Source organism: Peromyscus eremicus, chromosome 1, assembly GCF_949786415.1.
Source record: "Peromyscus eremicus chromosome 1, PerEre_H2_v1, whole genome shotgun sequence".
Lineage (NCBI taxonomy): Eukaryota > Metazoa > Chordata > Mammalia > Rodentia > Cricetidae > Peromyscus > Peromyscus eremicus.
The window spans coordinates 98158766-98182620 of NC_081416.1; the positions used below are offsets into that span (position 1 = coordinate 98158766).

The 23855-nt window shown below is 42.9% G+C and overlaps 1 protein-coding gene across 5 annotated transcripts in view; it reads right to left on the bottom strand.

The window, feature by feature from the left end:
- The window catches only part of Numa1 (nuclear mitotic apparatus protein 1), an 80534-nt gene that overhangs the window by 35980 nt on the left and 20699 nt on the right, over window positions 1–23855 (bottom strand). For 2 of the 5 annotated variants that reach the window (XM_059269984.1, XM_059269958.1), the window contains exons 1-2: window positions 10822–10978; window positions 4812–4885 (exon numbers count right to left, since the gene is read on the bottom strand). In XM_059269984.1, coding sequence (XP_059125967.1) covers window positions 4812–4853 — 42 coding nt within the window. In that variant the 5' untranslated portion in view covers window positions 4854–4885; window positions 10822–10978. Of the gene's footprint in view, window positions 1–4811; window positions 4886–10374; window positions 10555–10821; window positions 10979–23855 lie in introns of those variants that run through there. The other 3 variants (XM_059269971.1, XM_059269976.1, XM_059269966.1) reach the window with 2 other exon arrangements.

Consider the following 23855-nt stretch of genomic DNA (forward strand, 5'->3'; position numbering starts at 1 on the left):
GTATACTTATATTATGGTCTTTATATGATGGTCCTCAAACCCCACAGAAAAATGCTGAATATAGCATTCAACTTTTCAAAGTTTATGTAAGCTTCAGGAAATTGCAACTTGGATCCATCTGTCACAAGTCAAAGGGCTCAGGAATCCCTTGCCTGATAAGTGAGTACTCCTCCTGTCAGTCAATAGCTTAAGGTTTCCTCCTCCTGCCTATCCCTGAGGGTGGGCTCTTTTCTTGCCCTAGTCTTGAGACTGCTTTCCACATCCCACCCACCAGGACCAGGAGACAGGCCTGGAAGTTCCAAGTGTATACCCAAGATAAAGATCTCCTAAGCTCTTCAACTTTACCTCCTACCCTCGTCTATATCTGTCCCAGCAAATTTCCACTCAGACGACAGACACTATCGAGGAATCAACTGTGGCCCTGCAACTGCTCCCCAAAACAGCTTACCTCACTAGGCCCAGAAAAGACCTGGACTTGCTGAAAGCCAATGTTAAAGAGAACTGGCCTGCATTCTTCAGTGGACTTCAAGACTATCCTGTGGTCTCACCTTGGGCCTCTATCTCCTTCCCCTCCTCGGTCCACTGGTCTCTATCCTTCCCATAACAATGTAATTGTGTTCTGTCTCTTCAAGTTCTTTTAGGTGAAATTACCTGATTTGACAGGCTAGTAAATCAGATGCCTACCATTCCCTGCTGGCTTGAGTCTCTGCTTTGGACCAGCCTTCCAGACCCTTCTAAGTCTCAAGCCTCCAATTAACAGAAAGCAGGTACAGAAGAGAGAGATGCCGGGCGGTGGTGGCGCACACCTTTAAACCAAGCACTCGGGAGGCAGAGGCAGGGGGATCTCTGTTGAGTTCGAGGCCAGCCTGGGCTACAGAGTGAGTTCCAGAAAAGGTACAAAGCTACACTGAGAAACCTTGACTCAAAAAATAAATAAATAAATAAATAAATAAATAAATAAATAAATAAATAAATAAAAAATAAAGAAGAGAGAGACTACATCACCCCTTATCATCAACAAAAGCCCCCTTACTCATAACCACCTCTAATTTCAGCTTCAGGAGAATCCAACATCTCTGGTCTCCGCAGGCACCAGCACTACCTATGCCCCCCCCAATACACATAACTAAAAATAATAAAAATAAAATTTAAACATTAAAATGAAGCAGATATAAAACTTCATTTATAAAGGTTAACTTAACAGCATTATAAAATTAAGAGGATTTAGAAGATCAATTCAGCTTTAGAAAGGACAGTATTTATTTCAGTTAAGCGCTTTTACATCATTATTACAATTTTTAGAGGCAGGTGTGGCAGTGCACACCTAATCTCAGCACTGGAGAAGTTCAGGAAGGTGAGTCAGGATTTCAAGGCCAGGCTCAGATACACAGTGAGTTCAGGGCCAGACTGGACTATATGGGAGTCTGTTTAAAACAATAAACCTTTTAGACTGGACCCAAATTCACACAGGCTAAAAGATGTGTTGAATCTGTTTAGTACTAGGGATTAAGGCAGTGCTTCCACATGCTAGGCATGTACTGAACTATACCCCTATACCCCTAGTCCTCCCACTGAAGGCTTAAAGGCAACATATTTATATTACCTTTTGGGGGAAAAAACCTTAATCTAGTTAGACAGAACAGGTCAGGGTTTTTTTATTTTTATTTTTGAAAGATTCTGAAAAACTTCAGGCTAAGATCTTTTTTAAGCTGCTGAAAAGAGGGACTGCCAAGAATTAAGTATCCAAAGTTATCTCCTTTTAAATGCCTGCAATCTAGGTAAAGCATTCAAAGGGAATGAACGCTTGTTCACTAACAAGACTGAAAAATCACACCAATTAGCTGACTTAAAGTCATTTAAGGAATCTAGACTCATCACTTCTATCAATCAAGTTATAATTCAGAAATAGTTTCATGCATAAATATGAGAATTTTTTTCTTGTTATTTGCTCTAGGATGGGAAACCATTCAAAGTTGAGGTTCTTCCATCTCTAGCCAGAGTGTAGACATCAGTGTGAGGACACAGCTTACTGGATAACCCAATCATTGCCTAGTAAGGTCTGCAACAATTTGTCACTACCTACTAGCTATAAAATAGTTTCAAACTACATTTTAATTAAACAAAATATAAATCACTGAAATTTTAGAAGAAAAAAAACTTTCACCAAAAGCATTTTAATACATTCACTTTCAGCATTATGATTTTTATTTTTATGGGAGGGCTTCTTTTTTTTCTTTTTTGATTTTGTTTTTTGAGACAGGGTTCCCCTGTGTAATCCTGTCCTAGAACTCTCTTTGTAGACCAGGCTGGCCTCAAGCTCACAGAGATCTGCCTGCCTCTGCCTCCAGTGGTGGGACTAAAGGTGTGTGCCACCACCGATTCTGGTTTTCTCAAAACAGTGCTAGAGATGGAAACCAGGACCTGGTGAATGTAGACAAGTGCCCCTCCACCAAGCTACACCTCTATAGCCCTTGACAAAATTAGCTTTTTGGAGGGGAGCTTCTGGGGCCCCAAATTAGAGTTTAGCACTTGCTAGTGAGTGCTCAATATGCAACTGTAGTCTCAGCACTGACAAAAGTGTTTTTCATCTAGTCTTTCCTCTAGGAAACTATTTTAAAGATTTTTTATTATGTGTATGAATATGTATCTGCATGAATTTATGTTCAGAAGGTACCCTCCAAGATCAGAGGGCATCAGAGCCCCTAGACCTGGGGTTATAGGCAATTTGTAAGCTGCCTAGTGTGAGTACTGGGAATCAAACTCTGGTCCTCTGCAAAAAAACAGTGAGTGCCCTTAACTGGTGAGCCATCTCTCCATCTCCTCCTCTCTAGGCAAATTTTTAAAACACAGTTTTAATTATCAAATATATGTGTATATTTTATTCTGTGTGTGACTGCACATATGATGTGTTGTGTGTACATGGGCACACAATCCATGGTATATGTGAAAACTTGGGCTCTCGTGTTTCTTCTTCTTTTTTTTTTTGTTTTTTTTTTTTGTTTTTGGTTTTTTGAGACAGGGTTTCTCTGTGTAGCTTTGCACCTTTCCTGGAACTCGCTTTGTAGATCAGGCTGGCCTCAAACTCACAGAGATCTGCCTAGCTCTGCCTCCCGAGTGCTGGGAAATTCATGTTTCTTCTTTATCATTGAGCCTTCTCTCCAACCCTATTGTATCTTATACCATTCTTTTCACATAATAAAAGCCTTGTTTCAAGCTGCTATTTTATAAAATTAATTCATAAGTGTTTTACCTCCTTGTATGTAGGTTTATGACCTTAGGAGGTCAGAAGAAGTTGGATACCCTGGAATTAGAGTTATAGAAGGTGGTGAGCCACCATGTGACTGGCGAGGACCAAACCTGGGTCCTCTGCAAGAGCAGCAGCAAATGCTCTTAACTGCTGAGCCATCTCTCCACTCCTGTTAAGTAAATCTGAAAAAAAGCTAGTCTTCTATCAGTTCTAACAAGACTAGCTTTGGGTGGTGTGAAGGCTGCCAGTGAACTCTACTCTCCTCTACTGGGAAAAGTCAACGAAGCATTTGCAGAAAAACCAGGGCTCATCAATGATAAATCCTGCTATGAAAATCACTGGCTGATCAAGAACACTGAGCAAACATTCAGAACTGGATGAACTAGTGAGTAAAGATGCACACTGAGAAATATGTGCATTACACGAGGACTGAGCATGGCACCCTATTCAAGCTAGTAAAAAGTGACTTGCTTCAGCACTGTTGTCTTAACTTAATGGTGGATAGAAGACTTTAAACAGCCCTTAGCAATACTGATGGAAAATTCTCAATACTACTACTAAAAAAAGTCTCCCTTAACTTTCTAATGGTTGTAGATAAACACAATGTACATTACTTTTATAATACCATAGACTAGGTATTTAGACTAAACTCTGGTATTCAAAATTTTTGAGAGTATCTATGATAAAAAGTGGTTATACGAATTCTGTACTTTAGGATAACAATGTTATCCTAAGTCTCACATAATATCGTAACTCATCTGCATCTATCTCTGGATTTGGGTAAAGACTTAATGATCTTCCCACTGGGAGTGCAGGAAAGCATGTGTCAAGTTAAGGACAATACTGTCTTAATTTTAGAATATGCTACATCTGCTGCTGCTATTTTAATTCAGTGAAGCAACAGCTTTGCAGCACACTAAGGAAGAAATAAAATATTCACCTTCATTTTAAAAAGAAGGAAGAGGAGGAAACAGAACAATGGAAGCAGACAGAAACATAATAAAGAGGGAAGACATTCAAAGATTAGGTCTTTGAAGACCAAAGTTCCTGCCAATGTGGCCATCAAGGTTCACAGTCAGTCCTTTAGACACAATAGTATACAGCCTGGTGTGGTAGTGCAACCTTTGATCCTAGCACTCAGGAGGCAGAGGCAGACAGAACTCTTAAATTCTAGGCCAGGCAAGGCTAGCTACATAATAAGACCCTGTCACACAAAAAAAGAAAAGTATACAGAACAAATGAGAGTGGGTTTGCACAATGTCCCAATGTTCTGTTCTATGACCAAAAGGAATACCTCAGAGAAGCCTGAACTGAGCTACAAGTTATCACTGTCAGCAGTTATCTTTGGCAATATATGAAAAATTACCTGGTCTGCAAATCAGAAGAGTTTGCAGAGCCCTGGCTCATAGAACGTTCTACAGGAAACTGAAGACGTACAGGAAAAAAAGAAAGAAAGAAAGGAAGGAAGGAAGGAAGGAAGGAAGGAAGGAAGGAAGGAAGGAAGAAAGAAAGAAAGAAAGAAAGAAAGAAAGAAAGAAAGAAAGAAAGCAAGCAAGCTACTTACCCAAGCGAGGAGTGTGGCTGCTCTGGTGGCATGGAGTGTCATCTTGGTGATCCCAGTTAGTCACTCCAATGCACCTGGAACCCAAGAGAAGAAGTATGGTTAATAAATCAGATATATCCAATTGATGAATAGAAGAAAAGCAGTTCCATTTACCACCTCTGAATAGCACTCAACACACTAAGGTAGCACAGAAATTCTGAGACTTCAGAGTAGACTCATAAATTACTTAAAGCTTATATTGTCAAGGCGGGCTGCAAAGAATCTTGTACTCAACTGAATGTTCTCACTCAGTTGATGGAAAACAACATTCAAAGTTGGTCTGCAGCCCTGCTCTTTGGGACATAGTACCTTCAACAAGGAACAAGCATGGTTTTGTAAACTGGCCAGGGTCTGAATACTAATTATATGGGACCACGGTCATGTGACTTTTAGACAATTAACATAACCTCTTTTTATCTGCTTCTTGATCTGCAAAATGAATCCATATAAACCTCCCTGCCTTACTGTAGTAATGCAAATAACACAGTGCCTGGCACATGATAGGTGAAATCAATCATAAATGATTTCTGTTCTTAAATAAAAGTTGATTTCTGGTTCTGTTTTACAACCAAGTCCTTAGACTTGGAGATCTGCCTGTCTCTACCTTCCCAGCACTGGGACTAAAGAGAACACCATAGCACCTAGCTTTTACATGGGTACTGGAGCTATGAACTCAAGTTCGTATGATTGGGCAGCAGAACTTTACCTGCTGAGGCATCTCCCCATCACCGCCCTACCCTGCAGAGAACATTTAATGTAAGATTAGGCATTTGTTGCAGTATTCCTACCCCAATTCCCGTTTCCCCTGGGAATCTCCATTTGCCTGCCAACAGACCTACAGGATCACAGACTTGAGTATTTCCCAGCACCTCCTATCAGCCACCATGATCCCCACAATCTCTGAGAGCACAACTGTGCTCTCCCACCTCCTGCACAACTGCCCACTACGTCACTACTCTAGAAGGATGAAGAAGAACAGAAAGGCCTTTCACCCATACAGTTCTACAGATATTAGCATCTCTTATAATGTAAGGTCGGTGGAACCAAAAGATGCTAAGTGCTTTCTGAATGCAAAGTACTAGCCATAAAGAAAGATACAATTTTGCCAATAAGGCACTCAAGTCAAATAACTATGAGATTCATAATCTGGTAATTCACTTCCCATTACCTCTTGGAACTTCCTATCCAAGTGTTCTGTACTCATCAACCAACCAAAAAAATTGTGTTCTTAGTCCCCACTTGTTTTTCCTGTCCTGGAAACTACATGGGAAACAGAAGACAATGACATCATCACTGCCTTTCAGGGGTTTTTAGGAGGATGAGGAGTAAAATTAAACATACCTGAATCACTAATAGAAGAAAATAATTAAGTGTTAACTATAAGTAAATGCTAATTATAACTAGCTACTGCCTGACCCTGCAAACCCCAGCACTTAATACCGACCGCACTACATCAGTGTCAGACTGAGAAATAAACGATTTACGTGGTCTTTGGTGGGCACAAGTAAGGTTTTCTCAGAAGAGCAGACATGCTAAGGGGCCCATGTGTTTTGGTCCTCAGTCCTGAATGATTTCCCTCAAGTATGGCCTGTCTGTGAGCACTGACTGACTGACCAGGGACAGGATGATCTCAACCAGTGTAATGAAACTGGGCTTTCTTGGGGCAGCTGGCCAGCCTACAGCTTGAGAGACCAGGCCCAGCCTACAGGATGAAAATGGCAATAGTCAACTGCTCACCTAGGGTACTGGTCAGGGTTTTAGCTCAGTGTGAAATGTTTACCTAACCTGTGTAAGGTCCTGAGTCTAATTCCCAGCACTGCAGAAAAGTCTCTGTAATCTTCAATAACAGGGCAAATGTAGCTTAGATCTCTTCCCAAATCCTCACTACTCAGAAATTGTATTTGCAACAGGAGATAAATCTAGCCCAAAGACTGAGGTTTAAACAACCTCTTTCCTTTACCTCAGAGGCAAAATTTATAACCCCCAGTGTCCTCCCCAGAAGAAACTATCTAAACTAGTTCACTGCTCAAGAAATCTTGCATCAAGGTCAAATGCCTTTCTCTGAGGTCCCCAGGCACAGAAATAGGAATCCAATACTCAACACTAGGGGCTTGTGAAAGATCTTGTCATCAAAGCCAGCAAAGAACAGTTCAAGACACCAGAGTTCAGCTTTAGGAAGGCACAGCCACTGACTGAAACCAGTGGCACAGACAGTGCTTAGCCCTGGGACTACAGCTTTAAACAGACTTTGGCACAGCAGCCAAGGGCTCTCCGCCAGAGCACCATCCTCTCAACCCTCCCTCTGAAATCCAAGGCAGGCCCCACCCAGAAGACTGGGTGATGGGGATGGAAAAACAGATCCCTTCAATTGTAGCCTTCTGTGTACCGTTTCACAGGATCTGAGACTCACCCCAACTCAATCTGACGGGGCATGTACACATACACTCAAAGATAAGAACAACAAAATCCAGACAGTAGGCCAGGACCTGAACTTCAGAGTTCCCATAAACCTGATTCTTTGAAAATGATATGTACCCACAATCTAAAACTGAGGCTTCCCAAAGCTGATAAAGTACTCTTTCTTCCCCATTTCAAGGGAGACAGAGAAAAGCAGTGACCTTGCAATGTATGGTCCCCTCTGTCCTCTTTACACTTCCCAAGCTTCCATAATATAGTTCCCTATATCATGACCAATTTCCACACTTACAAGAACTCCCATTTCCACAAAGGATGCATCAGAAGGAGGAGAGTGACTCTAAAGAAATAGCTGCCACCTGGCCTGTGCTCTCTCTGGGTCTGAAGGAGTTAAAGACTAGCCAATGGTTTCCTACAAGGGCTCAGGCTAATGTAAACCACCTGCTAGATGCAAGGACCAGACCAGAGGGGTCAGGTTGCTGAGCTCTGGGGGGGGTCTCTTCTGAAAAAACTAGTTTCAGGGAAAACCAAATGATATCCCAGAGGATCTGAGAGGCAGCAGAACTCCTCCTATGTTCCACCCTCAGCCTGAGTTCCAGCTCCCTCTTAGCAGCTGTCTGCCTGAATACCACCACCTTAACTCAAGATAACACCACAGTGAACTTTGATCTAGGGAGCTACTAATTGGTTCTAACTCTCAACTTATGGGCCCCTGCAAATACTGAACCCTCACTATTTTACTGTTCCTACTCCCAGAATTTCAGGGCCACAGAGACTTCCAACTCAAGGAGTCATTCCTGAAACCCCACCCCAGCCCCAACTCAAAGGTTCCAAAGGCCCAGAGACTCACAGCTAAGAAAATGGCTTCCTTATCTGTATGCCCAAGTACAGGAGCAAAACTTATCACCACTTACTCTGGGAGCCAACCTGTCCATAGCTGTAAATACTCCAGGCTCTTGAACCCCTCTCTAAAAGAGATACCCTTTCCTCCACCTAAGTACATCTGCATTCACCAAACACTGATGTTGGGAGTTCCTCTAGGAGGAATACATCAAGACACACAGGCAAATAACCATTTCAACCTTACTTGGTATGTTACCCTAGAGGGTCTTGGCAAAGGCCAAGATACCTTGATAAAATATTACAAGGGAGGCTGAGACGGAAGAATTGCTTGAACCCAGTCTAAAATAAATTGAGCCAGGTGTGCTGGTCCATGCCTTCAATCCTGGCTCTCAGGAAACAGAGGCAAGCACATATCTTTGAGTTTGAGACCAACCTGGTACATATACCAAGTTCCAGGGTAGTCAGGGTGACATAGTGAAATCCTGTACCAAAAAAAAAAAAAAAAAAAAAAAGGAGCTGTTTTGCTAGTGTATCCTCTGAAAATCCTCCCCTCCCCGCCCCCCGGGTTGGAGAAATGGCTTAGGCGGTTAAAAGTGCTGGCTGTTCTTCCAGAGGACCCAGGTTCAATTCCCACATGGCAGCTCACAACTGTCTGTAACTCCAGTTCCAGGTTACTCAACCACCCTCATGCAGGCAAAACATCAATGCACATAAAAAAGCCAACAACTACTCCATAAGATGTAAATCTTTTCTCTATTCTGGGGCACAGCCCTGAGTAGGCTATGTGGATCAAATGTAACAGTTTCTCTCCATTTCTGAAGTCAGAAACAAATGAGCAGCCCAGCGGTGGTGGCGCATGCCTTTAATCCCAGAACTCAGAAGGCAGAGCCAGGTGGATCTCTGAGTTCGAGGCCAGCCTGGTCTACAGAGCAAGCTCCAGGACAGGCACCAAAACTACACAGAGAAACCCTGTCAGGAAAAATCAAAAAAAGAAAAAAATAACAATAAAATAAAATAAATGAACTTGCTAGATGAATTCTCTACTGGCTCTAAGGGACTCACTTCGGGCTCAGGCCTCTCCCTCTTCACACAGACCACCCTCTTTGTAACCTAGATTTTGGCTCATAGTCCTGAGGCTCTAGAAGGAGGAATGAAGAGACAAGACTTCAGGGGAAATCCACATTCCTTGGTTCTTGAAAGTTGCTTACTAGTTGTCCTTGATGAAGTTGCTTACTAGTTGTCCTTGATGACTCACACCTCCAGAGCACTTGGAGAGGCTGAGGCAGGAGGATAGCTCTGAGTTCTAGGGCAGGCAAGGCCACAGAGCAAGACCCAGTCTCAAAAGGGGGGGAGGGGTAATACCTGAAGAGTTAATGACCTAAAAGCTTCAGGTGGACTGAGAAACTCCCAAAAATTAAGTTGACATGCAAATAACATCTAGGAACTGGGAAGCTGCTGACAACAAAGTCAAAACATGAACCTCCTTCAGTATTTACAACTTTGGGACTGCCGGAGTACAGATCTGGGAGATGGACTCTCCCACCCCCAAACCCCCTGCATCTCTGCAGTCTCCACTCCCGAGACTGTTGCCCTTCATTGTTCTAATTAAAGGACAATCTGCTTCTGCTGAGGTAGGTTTCTTTATTTACGCATCGCCTGGGTCAATCCGGAGCTAACAATACTGATACCTACTTCTTTCCCCCATAGTCTGTAAGGTCAAGATCTGAAAGATGTTAGCAGAAAGGTTGCAATCGCGAACTACAACTGCGGCCTATAGGGCATGAGGTGCCCGCGCAAGCGCAAATACACAGCCCTCTGGGGCAGTTCATCAGCACCTACCTCTAGCCACTACATTCCCACACTCTGATCCCTGGCAGCTGACAAAAAGGACAAGTTTTCATTGTCCAACACCGCAAACGCACCTAGGGCCGACCACACAAGGGAATAGAGAAGCCCTCTAGTCGGCCGCCTCTACAGCTCTAGAGCAGGCGCACACACTACTCTCCAAACAAAAACACGCTGACATCTATGAAGGGAAAGAAAGGCGCCAACTCCCGGATGTTGGCAAGCTCTGCTGCCAGCGCCTGTTTCTCAGTGTGTTTACTTGCTCTCCCTTTCCTCTCCCTCCCCTTTAAGGATGGCGCAGGAAAAGGAGTTGAGGGAGAATGAACCATCCCAACCCCCCGTCTGTTTTTGAAAGAGAGAGAGAGAGAGAGAGAGAGAGAGAGAGAGAGAGAGAGATCGGCCTTCGTGCTGGGGGTCTTACCGGACTCCTAAAGCCAAACGTTATCTACAGGTTTTAATCCGCCATTAACATTTAAATCTTGAAAGGAGTAAGGGAGGGGGACAGTGGAAAGTAACCCCACACACAAAAGAAAAGTTGCTGGGTTTCTTCTCAGTCGGCCAGGCAGAAGCAATCTTCCTGGCTGACAGCCAGAAGTGCGTCACAGCCAGGAGTCTGCTTTCTTTAAAGCAACAGCGAGCTTCCGCGCGCTCTGGGAGCGACAGCGAAGCCGAGAGCTCGGGGGGAGGGGGCACGCCTGCCAGGAGGACCAAGGCGAAGCCTGCCAGGCCCCTAAAAACAGAGCGGGACGCGTGGGGGCAGGGCGCGCGCCAGCAGGCACCATGGCTGAAGGGAGAGCGCGCGCAGCAGGGGCCCGCCGGCTGCGGCGTAAACACACAAAGCGCCCCCGCCGCGGCCGGCCTCACCAACCTGAGATGGCCAGGACACTCCCCCTTCGCTGCTTTCCAGCAGGGCTTAAGGCAGCAGTGACGGCCTGTCCACCTCTGAGACCAGCCCGGTCGGGCAGGCCCAGAGCCGCCGAACCTAAGGCCAGCCCCTGGCGGGAAACGCGCCCCGCGTAGAGGAAGCCTGCGAGCCGAGCGCCGGGGAGCCGCACAACGCAGGCCTTTTACAGGGGCAGCTTCCTGCGGCGCCGGCGACGGGGGGCGTGTCCGCAGGCACACACAGCCAGCCGCCCGCCGCCCGCCCGCCCGCCCGCCCGCCCGCCCGCCCGCCCGCAGCACACAAAGCGCAGGCCTCCTTCCACCGCGTTGCCTGCCCAGGGACTTGGCCACCCTAGCCCGTTCCCTGCGGGAAATCTCTTCAGCCTGTACCTTCTGCGTAGCAAGGCCAGGATGTCATGCTGTGCCCGCTCCTCCCACTCAGCCACCCAAACAAGCAACCCAGGCAGATTCTGGCTGCGAAGCGCAGGCCTGCGCTGTCCTGTCCTGGTGACTGCGCTATTGTTGACTGGAATGGCCGCCAAAATCCCAGCTGTGCTGCCAGAACCTAATCCCCTGTTTCTCTGGACATTTATGGGGAGGGGCCGAGGGGCCAAGGCACAGTTCTGACGATGGCAGGCACTGGCTGGAGCCCTCAACAGACATATAGGCACAGGGATTCACCCCCAGAGTCTGCTGCAACTACATGACTAAAAGAAAAGATGTCTGACCCAGACAAAACCTCGCGGCATTTCCACACGGTGGACAGCCAAAACTGCTGGGGAAGCCTACCAGATAGTTCAAAGGAATCCCCTCCTTTTACAACTAGAAACATTTATTGAAATATGTGCAAGGAATTGCTATTAAGGATTGTTGAACATACCTATGCAAGAATTATACCTAACATCTGAGGTAGGGTTATAATTCCACAGGTCAGAAATGAACTAAAGCTTTTTGTTCAACGATAGTACATGTTAACTCACACAAAAGATGCAAAGAAACTACCCGGTTTAGAGTAGGGAAGGATTAGAAACTTGAAGTGGTATTTTAATCGGGATCTCAAAGCACCGAAGCAAATTCTTCCTCTAGGGAAAGGGTGATGGCAGTGCAAGAACAGGTGCCTCGAGTGTGTGTGTGTGTGTGTGTGTGAGTGTGTGTGTGAGTGTGTGAGAGTGTGTGTGAGTGTGTGTGAGAGTGTGTGTGTGTGAGTGTGTGTGAGTGTGTGAGTGTGTGTGTGAGTGTGGGGGGGGTCAGAAGTGGAAAATCCAAACAAAGGGCTTAGAGGGTTTTTAACAGAGAGCCATGGTATGAGGCAGACTTACTTGATAAAGGATTCTCTAGCAGCACCGTGAGTTAGGAAGCTACCCTGATAGGTAGGAAAGGTACTGCAGATACAGATGTAGAGTGAGAAGCAGCAGGAGACCCAAACCCAGCATGGTGGGCAGGCCTATAATCTCAGCAATCAGGAGGCAGGGACAGAAGGCAAGGTCAAGGCCAGTCTGGTCTACTCCTAGAGTTCCAGGCCAGCCAGGGCGGTATCATAAAACCCAAACAAAACAAAACTAGAAGGAGGAACTAGTACAGGGGAAGAAAATATATGGGATGATATGTGAATCAATGTGAGGAGATTAGCTAATGTTTACTAAGTACCTACTAACGTGCCCCCAGCCATTCTACTGACCTAATGTGTATCGTTCATTAGGCTTCAATACCTCTTTATGAAGCAGGTAAATCACAACTCAACTGTAGACATGAAAAAAACTAAGGCACAGAGAGACTATCATCTTCCACACTATCACTCGTCACTTGCAGCTAAGCCCATAACCCTGGCAAGTAATCTCTGAGCTTCAGATTCCTATGTGAAAATAAGTCAGAGCCTCCTTTTTAAGGGTATGAGTATCCACTCAGTCACATTTACAAGGTTCTTAGCACACTGACTTGGAGCACATAAAGTGCTAGCGGGTGCTTCACAAAGGCTGGTTCACTGTCACCAGTGTCCCAGCAGAAGATGGTTTCCCAGTGCTGAAGAAGTTGGAAAAGACGTGGAACGGTATGGTGCCTTTTCCCCACCAGTCCACCTCTTGGCTTTTACTTTATAGGGACACGTCAAATCTCAATCCCCCCAATATTCAACAGTTAACAGTAGTAATCACTTGGGGACTTCCTATACTATGTTTTTATGTTTGGATTTTTTTTTTTTTAATTTTTCGAGACAGAGCTTCTCTGTGTAGCCCTGGCTACCCTAGAACTTGCTCTATAGACCAGGCTGGCCTCGAGCTCAAAAAGATCTTGCCTCTGCCTCAAGTGCTAGGATTAAAGGCATTCACCGCTACAGCCCGGTTGGATTTTTAATAACCATGTACAAGAAGGCAAGACGGCTCAGAAGGTATGCCCGACCTGAGTTGAAGTCCTGGGACCGACATGGCAGAAGAAAACTGACTCCCAAGGGCTGTTCTCTGACACACGTTTTTTAAAGTATTTAAACACTGTAATAACCATGTACACTGATCAAAAAAACAATCTTATATGTATTTGCACGAAAGTCTTATGTTCCATCTAGAATGCTAACTCCTTAAGGACATACCCCAGTTCCCTCTTTATGATCAGCCAGTCTCTAGCTTACCAAGGCTCATTAAATCTGTTCCACTGAACTACATTTGGATGGCAGCCTTCCAAACACAACCTCTAGCCACCAAGAGAATGTAATTGCTCAGTAGAGGAGATGAGGTGGGGGTCAGACACATACCTACCACTGCAGAGACATTACCTCTCCCAGGCCTACAGTCTGTTCTTACCATACCTTTGTAGTCTGTACTTAGCAACTGCTATTAGTAGAAAGGAAGGCTCTTATTCAAAGGACTACCACAAATACAAATTCTCACATTTTATAGATAAGAAAGTGGCAAAAATAATTTAAGGACCGGCACAATCAATACCCCAGAAATTGTAAGGGGTGAAAATAAAAGGCCTGATAAACTCTCCACCCCATCTCTACAGTCCCATTTGGTACTGTCAGCTCTGAAACTTCACAGCTAACACAGAATTGGTACTGTATCTCCCCATCTTGCTCCCGCTCTAAATGCAAGGTAACAGGATCCAGGTGGATAGCCTTAGAAAGCTTGAAATCTCCTCTGGAATTTCTCTACCAAGTCCTTAAACTTTTAGGCCAACTAACTTTTGGGCTAGCCAGGAAGTCTGGCAAATTTCTCCACTACTCTCTCTTCCCCAGTAACAAAATTACCTTAGCCCCTCCCACCCAAGAGAGATCACTTGGCTAAGGCCTGGTTCTGTAAGCCACTTACTACACCACAAAAAAAAAAAAAAAAAAAAAAAAAAAGAGGGAGGAGAGGAGTACTGAGAATATTTAAAGAAAGAAAGAGGTTGGGGAAGGAGTTGGTGGGTTAAGGAGGAGTTGGCTAGTACAATGCAATGTTGAAGAGTGATGTCTAGTTAGAAGCACACAGGTGTTTTAAAGGGTCTGGTAATATTCCATCTCCCAGTGTAGTCAGTAGGCTACAGCATTTTGGTGTTCATTTTATTATTCTTGTTTAAAATATCAGCTGGGCGGTGGTGGTACACGCCTTTAATCCCAGCACTCGGGAGGCAGAGCCAGGCGGATCTCTGTGAGTTCGAGGCCAGCCTGGTCTCCAAAGCGAGTTCCAGGAAAGGCGCAAAGCTACACAGAGAAACCCTGTCTCGAAAAACCAAAAAAAAAAGAAAAAATCAGTGCTATAAGCCGGGCGGTGGTGACACACACCTTTAGTCCCAGCACTTGGGAGGCAGAGACAGGCAGATCTCTGTGAGTTCAAGGCCCAGCCTGGTCTATAGAGTGAGTTCCTGGACAGGCTCCAAAGCTACACAGAGAAACCCTGTCTTGAAAAACCAAATATATATGTGTGTGTGTGTGTGTGTATGTATATACACACACATATACATACATGTAAGTATTGTAAGTTTTAATGTATATTATTCCTTTTTTTGCAGTTTAAACAAATGACAGGAAGAAGGCTATGCTATAATTCAGTGGTTGAACACTGCCTAGCATATGTGAAGCTTTTGGTTTGATCCTCAGCAATGAAAAAAAATTAAAGACTCAAAGAAAATAATTCCTCTGAGACAGCCCCAAACTGGGGTAATTCTAACATAAATAACTAGGCAGGTATTCAAGGCCTCTATAACCTGGCTCCAGTTTTACCTCCTAGTTATTTAGGCCTTTACCCAAACCCTCCACCCTGCCAGGCTGGTCTATAAGGTTATAGATTTTTCTGAAGATTAGATGGGATGTCTTGTGTAGAGGACCCACTCTAGGGACAGATGCAATTGGGCTCTAGCTCCAAATTATTGGCTCTAACACTAACTAGATGACCTTACACAAGTTATTTAATCTTTCTAATTCTCAGGTTCATTTTCTCTAAAATACAGGTAATCATAGTATTTACCTCATTGAATTAATGTGAGGATTAAAAGAAATGGCAACTGTTTGGTATAGTGCTAGTGCTATTAATTATAGTAATAGCAGCAACAACAATGATGCTCTAGGTATTTATTATGCCAGGATATCAAGTGGCACAGTAAAGACCAGAAGACACTGAATATAATTGTTTTAAAGATCAGAAAGTCTGAGGTTCAGGACTTGGGTAACTTGTTTACATGAGATAGTCTTTTAATTAGGATGTTGTCTACCATGCCCCATTGCTCTAGAGAAGACAGTCATGAATAAATAAAAGCTAGCATATTCTTGCCAGGTGGTGATACTATATGCCTCTAATCCCAGCACTCAGGAGGCAGAGGCAGGCAGATCTCTGTGAGTTCTAGGCTAGCCTGGTCTACAAAGCTAGTTCTAGGACAGCCAGGACTGTTACACAGAGAAACCTGGTCTCAGAGGGAAAAGAAAAAAAAAAAAAAAAAAAAAGGCTAGTACATTTTCAATAGCTCAAAGAAACCCTATACAATCTTCTTATAATCTTTTTAAATCAAAACAACCACACAACTTTAAAAGTAATAATTGAAGGGCTGGAGAAATGGCTTGGTGGTTAACAGCACTGGTTGCTGGTACCTGGGTTCAGTTCCCAGCACACACATGGCAGCTCACAACTATATAACTCCAGTTCTAGGGAATTTGATACCCTCTTCTGGCCTCTACAGGTGCCAGACATACACGATACAAAGACATATACGCAGGCAAAATTACCCATACACATCAATATCTTTTTAAAAGCAATCACAGCCAGGTATGGTGGCGCACACACCTTTAATCCCAGCACTCTGGATACAGAGACAGAGGCATCTTTTTGAGTTCAGCCTAAGGCCATCTTGGTCTATATGGAGAATTCCAGGCTACACAGAGATACATAGTGAGACTCTGTCTCAAAAAAGAAAAAAAAAATCACTAAAGTATTTTGTGTTTCTGATGAGAGCGCTAGAACTTTATAGACATTAAAATAGCAAAACTCTGCAAAGAGTGGTGGCACACACCTTTAATCCAGCACTCGGGAGGCAGAGGTGGTGGATTTCTGTGAGTTCAAGGCTAGCCTGGTCTACATAGTGAGAACAACCAGAGCTACATAGTGAAACCCTGTCTTGAAAACAAACAAAAACTAGCAAAACTCAGCAGAAGCAACAAGCCCTGAAGAAAAGCCTTCCACCAAAGAGATGCTGGCGATCCCTCAGGGTAAGAAGGGGACGCTGAAAGGAAAGGCAGTCACAGCAGCTGGTTGATGGGATGGACTGTTTCAGAGGCCTGACCTCCAGCTCATTTACCACTACCCTGTTCTCTCTCCTGAGGGCAGTGGCTGGTTAATGAGTCACTGCTGGAAAGCCTGAAGCTTCCTAGGGAGAAAAGCAGAGGGCAAAGCTACACCCAGAGAGGACTGATTAGTTAAGTCCAAGAGGCCACACTCAATTCTCCCCTAAGAAGGCCTTTCTATAAAGCTCCTAGGAACCTGTTTGTCCTGTTTCAGTGCCACAGAGTAGTAAAATGGCTGTGTCCCTGCAAACCATATATCTGGTACAACATTTGCTTATAATGCAGAATTATGAAAAGGAGGCAAAAGAAACCAATCAGCAGGAATTTGATTGTAACTCCCAGAGAAGCCTCCAATCCATAGTGGCATAAAGCATGTTACATTTGATGTTGAAAGCCCCTGGAGGGAAGTTCTGGACAGGTCACTTCCTACCTATGTGGCTTTGGGCAAACCAATGTCCCTAGTTAGAGTCTCTGTAACAAAGGGGATTAGACTAAAGCCTATGGCAAGTACTCTTCCGCTCCCCAAAATTCTCATAATTCTATCCAAAGGATAACATCTCATCCATCACCAATCTTTCTTGTGCTTTAAGGAGTTAACAAGATAATAATATGAAATGTCTAATACAACTCTTGGTGCACAGATAAATGCTACCTGCTATTAAGAGGCTGAAGGTTCATTAGCAGAAAGCTATAGCACAGATGATCTAGGGTTGACCATGCTCTTCTTTTGACCAAAAGCATTCTGTGCCTACCTCTTCACCTAGTTAACTTCAACTCACCCTTCATATGTTAGCTCCAATGTTACTTCTTCACCTAAGTCTTCCTAACATCCTAGAAATTACGTCAATGTCCTACTACTATGCATTCTCACAGCAGCATATTCCTTCCTTTCATAGCAGTCATGATCTATAATTATGCTTGTTTGTGCTTGACTAATTTCTTTCTTCCACCACACATCACCAACAACTCATCACTGAACTCTTGCAACTCAGAACAGAATTTAGCACAATGCAGATGCTTGTTAAGACTTCCTTAATAACATGAGAGGTTTCAAACTATTTCTTGAGCATGTACATTTATTTACATCTTGCCAAATATAATATTACAATTAATTATATAGCATTCACATTATGCTGGGTATTGCAAGCCATCTAGAGATGATTTCAAGTGTCTAGAGGAGATGCACAGATTATACACAAATATATGACATTTTAACCAGTCACAGAATTTGGCCTGTTACAATGTTTTGTTGTCTATCTGTCTTTCTTTCTCCCTCTCTGGCCCTCCCCAAAAAACAGAGTTTTTCTGTGTCACTCTGGCCGTCCTGGAACCCCCTCTGTAGACCAAGCTAGCCTCAAACTCACAGAGACCACTTGCCTCTGCCTGTGCTGGCACACAGTGCATCACCACTGCCTGGGTATAACAGTTCTTTAGAAAAGCAGAACCGACAATGTGTGGATATGTACCTATTAGGAGCTAAGGGAGAAAAAGGGTTCCATAGTCAGGCTTGGTAGCACATGCCTTTAATCCCAGAGGCAGGCAGATCTCTGAGTTCAAGGCCAGCCTGGTCTAATAGTGATTCAAGACCAGCCAAGGCTACATAATGAGACACTGTCTCAAACTCCTCCCTGCAAAGAAATTTGCATCAAAAATAATAAAACACTTGGCAATGAAAGACATAAAAGAAGTATGAGACTAGTATTGAAAGAAAATAAAGAACTCATAGATGGAAGACAAAAGCCTCCATTTTGTTAAATAGCAAAAAAAAACCTGGGCAGTGGTGGTGCACGTCTTTAATCCAGCACTCAGGAGGCAGAGGCAGGTGGATCTCTGAGTTTGAGGCCATCCTGGTCTACAAAGCGAGTTCCAGGATGGCCAGAGCTACAAAGAGAAACCCTGTCTTGAAAACACAAAGAAAGACAGAGACAGAGAGAGGGAGGTGGGGGGGGGGGGAGGGAAGAAAAGAAATGTAAGGGGCACAGAACATGCAAAATATTTGTCCTAGTTTGCTTCATTGTTACTATAATAAAAAAACTAACCAAAAGTGACTTGGAAGGCCTAGAGAGTCGGTTCAGTGGTTAAGAGCACTGGTTGCTCTTCCAGAGGACCCACGTTAGTTTCCAGCACCCACATGTTGGTTCACACGGTCTATAATTCCAAGGAATCCAACTCTCTCTTCTACCTCTGAGGTACCAGGCATGCACATGATCCACAAGCCTACATGCAGGCAAAACATTCATGCACATGAAATGAAATCATTTTTAAGTGACTAGAAAACATTTTTTCCCTAGGAAGATAAAGTTTTTGTTTTGTTTTGTTTCATAGACCAAGCTATATTTTAAAAGTGAACCCATTTTGCCAGACATGGTTGCATACTGTAATCCCAGCACTTGGGAGGTTGGAACAAGTGAGATTGGAATCTTATTCAAGGCCAGCATTGGCTACTAGAGAGTTTAGAGTTCAAGAATATCCAGAGTTATATTAGACCCTATTTCAAAAATAAACAGCAAACAGAAAATGAACAAACAAAAAGTCAATCCCTTTTAAATGAAATCTTTATAGAGAACTGTGGGATACAGATACAGATAAAAGTAGAAGTTTTGTTTTGTTTGTTAAGATAGGGTTTCTTTGTATAGCACTGGCTGTCCCAGAATTAGCTCTCTGTAGACCAAGCTGACCTCAAACTCACAAAGATGCACCTGCCTCCTGAATGCTGGGATTAAAGATGTGTACTACTTGGGGCTGGAGAGATGGCTGAGCAGTTAAGAGCACTGGCTGTTCTTCCAGGGGACCTGGGTTCAATTCCCAGCACCCACATGGCAGCTCACAACTGTCTGTAACTCCAGTTCCAGGCAATCTGACACCTTCACACCAATGCACATAAATTTAAATAAATTATTTTTTAAAAAAATATGCACCCCAGCTGCAGAAGGTTTAAGTGAAGATATTTGGAGCGCCAAGTCTTTGCTTGCTGGTTCTTATAGCTTTCATAAAACGGAATATAAAACCACTATCAGTCCCAAGCAGGAAGTGATATATGTCTGAAAAAAGCTGACAATAAAAAAGAGACAACTTTGAGAATTACTTATGAGAAGTCTACACATTAAATTATAAGGATGAGAAAAGCAAAATTCTAGAAATACTTTAAATGTCTAGACTAGTGAACAGACACCAAAAAACAAGAAAGGTATGTAAGAGTAATAACAGTTCCTTTTCACTGAGAATAATATTAGCTCTATCAAACATATATTAATACGGACATTCTTACTGAAGAGGTTTTAAATGTTGGGCAAGAATCCAATTCTCATGAGACTTATATATAGAATTAATATTTAAACCCAAGTCTCTTTCACTTCAAATCCATAATCTAATCCAGAGAGAATGAGTTAAGTCTTAGACTTGAGTTGTCTCTTAGCTACAAATAATCAAGAACTTGTGAAACTATGTTTGGTTCTAATGTCAAAGGTTTGGGTCCCATTTGAAACAGTAAAAATAATTAAAAGGTCTTGTGATGATATATTGTGTACCCTAGTAAAATCTGCCTGAAGATCAGAGAACAAAACAAGCCACTAGATTAAACATAGATGCCAGACAGTGGTGGCACACATCTTTATCCTAGCATTCGGGAGGCTGAGATCCATCTGGATCTCTGTGAGTTCAAAGCCACCCTGGATTACATGAGACTGATTCAATCTAGAAGAGAAACAGAGCCAGGCAGTGGTGGCACACACCTTTAATCCCAACACTTGAGATCTCATGCCTTTGCTACCAGTATCTGGGAAACACACAGGCCTTTAATCCCAGCACTAGGAAGGAAGTAATATGGCTAGACAGAGAAAAGTATATAAGGTGTCATGAGACAGGAACTAAAGCCCTTTTTGCTCAAGCTTTTTCAGCCCCTTTTGGTTGGACCCCTGTTGGCAGAGGTCTCAGAGACATTCGGTCAGAGGATTCGTGGAGTTGGCGAGGTGAGGTGAGATGTGGCAGTGGCTTGTTCCTTTGTCTCTCTGACCTCTCAGCATTTACCCCAATATCTGGCTCCGGGATTTTTATTGTAAGACCATTTAGAAATTTGTGTTACAAGGTCTAAGATAGGATGATCATGCTCACTTATTTAAAAGTAAAAGGCTAGTATGTTAATTTACAATTGAAATTTATTCATCTTCCAAAGCCTCTCTCACATAGCTGATCACTGCTGTGGGATGTTCTGTATGGCAAATGTGTTGCTAATTAGTCAATAAATAAAACACTGATTGGCCATTGGCTAGGCAGGAAGTGTAGGCGGGACAAGGAGGAGAATAAAGCTGGGAAGTGGAAGGCTGAGTCAGAGAGACACTGCCAGCCGCCATGATGAGAAACAGCTTGTGAAGATGCCGGTAAGCCACAAGCCATGTGGCAAGGTATAGATTAAAGGAAATGGATTAATTTAAGCTGTAAGAACAGTTAGCAAGAAGCCTGCCACGGCCATACAGTTTGTAACCAATATAAGTCTCTGTGTTTACTTGGTCGGGTCTGAGTGGCTGTGGGACTGGCAGGTGAGAGAGATTTGTCCTGACTGTGGGCCAGGCAGGAAAACTCAAGCTACAGATCACATGTTTCCCATTTACAAAGTATTCAAGTGTTCATCACAACAGTCCTGTAAGGAGGTATTATTTCCAGTTTACCAAAGAGAAAGTTGTTCAGAGAAGTTAAGTGCCAGACAAAGTTAAGACAGTAATTAAAGCTCAGGTGCACTAAAGTTGTATGTCTCAGGACTACAACATATCTGATCTTTCAAACAGCAGCTACATGTATGACATTTTCCAGTTAGGTGAGAATGAACATCAAAATATGAACCCACTTCTTCCCATTCAGAACATCTTGTCAACATCAGTGAAGCCAATGATATTAGGACAAGGGAAGCTGAGACAAGTTTAGCTAATTAGGAAAAAAAAAAAATCACACTGAAAAGTGGAAGTAGTCTGAATCATTAATACTAAGCTATTTCAATTTTGTTGTTTTGTTAAAACATCCTCAAGTCTAGCCTGAAATACACTATGTAGCCTGGTTGGCCTGAAACTTACTGTAATCCTCCTGCCTCGGCCTCCTGAGCACTGAAATTATAGGAATAAGTCACCAAGTCTGGCTCAATTTCTGAGGTAATAAAAAACGGTCAATATTGTTAGGCATTGGTAATGTACACCTTTAATCCAGCACTTGGAGCCAGAGGCAGGCAGATGTGAGTTCCGGGCCAGCAGGGTCTACAAAGCAAATTCCAGATAGCAAGGGCTATACAGAGAAACCCTGTCTTGAAAAAAACCAAAGTTTTTTTTTGTTGTTGTTTGTTTGTTTTTTAAATGGCCAACGCCGCTTAAAGATTCACCAGTTAGGTCTGGCAAGATGAGTAAAGGCACTTGCCACCAAGCCTGACAACCTGAGTTAGATCCCCAGAAGGAAGGAAAAAACCAACTCCTAAAGCTGTCTTTTATCTTCACGTTTCACAGCAAATGCATGCACACATATGCACACACACACACACACACACACACACACACACAGAGTGATAAAAGGCAACATGTGAGCCTTTAATTACAGCATTTGGAGAGTGAACACAGGTGGATCTCTGTGTTTGAGACCAGTCTGGTCTATATAGCAAGTACCAGAACAATGATAAAATGTTTTAAGATTCATCAATTATAAAATGCATCCCAATTTTAGTGCTAAAATGTTTATTTTAAAGTGTTTTAAAACTAATGAAATACACTGCTTTGATCTCAAGAAGCGTTCTGGAAACACAGACTTGTGAAGGTATTATCTGTTTGTACAAACTCTTTAGTAGTTTTGTTTGATTTTATAAGACAGGATCTCATGTAACCCAAGTTCATCTTTAACTTGCCTTGTTGCAGAGGCTGGCCTTGAACTCCTGATCCTCTTGCCCTTTTCTCACAAATGCTAGAATTATAGGCATGCATCACTATGTCCCACTCAAATTCTTGTTTCTTAGTTGAGGTTAAAAGGTCATGTTTAATAGTTGTTAAACATCTTTACTAAATGAAAGTTCACATATTGGAAAGCTGAGAACTAAAATGCTGGTTCCTTTCTAATAATTCTGTCTACAACACAAACAAGTCCTGAAAACTCAAAACATGTCCTGCATATTAAGTCTATTTTTACTTTCATAACTCTAAAGTTATTTATTAAAAAATCAATTAAGATAAAAAGATATTCAAGAAATTTGATTTCTTGCTTATACAAGTTTAATTTCCTTATTCTCCAAAAACCAATTAGGTAAAACAAAATAAGATAAAAATATAGCTGGGCAGGGGTGGCGCACACCTTTAATCCCAGCACTTGGAAGGCAGAGCCAGGTGGATCTCTGTGAGTTCGAGGCCAGCCTGGTCTACAGAGTGAGATCCAGGACAGGCACCAAAACTACACTGAGAAACCCTGTCTGGAAAAACAAAACAAAAAAAATGATAAAAACCTAAATTCGAGGTCACGTGCCTGTAATCACAAAACTTGGAAGGTAGACGAAGGATCTGTCATTTGCTATCAGCCTGGGCTACATAGTAAGTTCCATCCCAGCCTGAGCAACATAGTAAGATTTTACCTCAAAAAAAAAAAAAAAGACAAAATTACAAAATTAATCTTGCATTCCTTACCAAGTTCTCCCCCAAGATAAGAAATGTAACACTTTTCTATGTCCTCTAAACACGTAAGTATAAATGTATTAGATATGGATTCCTGTTGTTTTCTACATTTAGAATACTAGGTTTACACTTTACACTTTGATACTTTGCAATCTACTTATCTCATTTAATAATTCACCAAGCATTAGGGAGGTAGCTAAGTAGTAGAGCACTTGCCACACACATATGAAATAAGGTAAGATATTTTATTTATTAACATTTATTTGTATGTCTGATGTATGCATGTATACCACATGCAAGCAGGAGGTCAGAAACGGCCCTCAAATCCCCTGGCACTGGAGTTGCAGGCAGTTGTAAACCACCATGTAGGAGCTAGGAACCACACCCAGATCCTACGTAAGAGCAGTAAGAGCTCTTAACATCTTAGCTATCTCTTCAGCCCCAGAATAATTTATCATCTATATACTCAAATACCAATAAATAAAATTCTAACTTATATGTTTTTAAAGCTGTACGTAAAGGAAATTATCATGATGCATTTCCTTATTTTCTCACTGATGGACATGGCTGTTTTATGATATTTTGTTTGTGTTCTGACAAATAAATCTTGCCTGGAGATCAGAGGGCAAAGCCAGCCACTAGTTAACC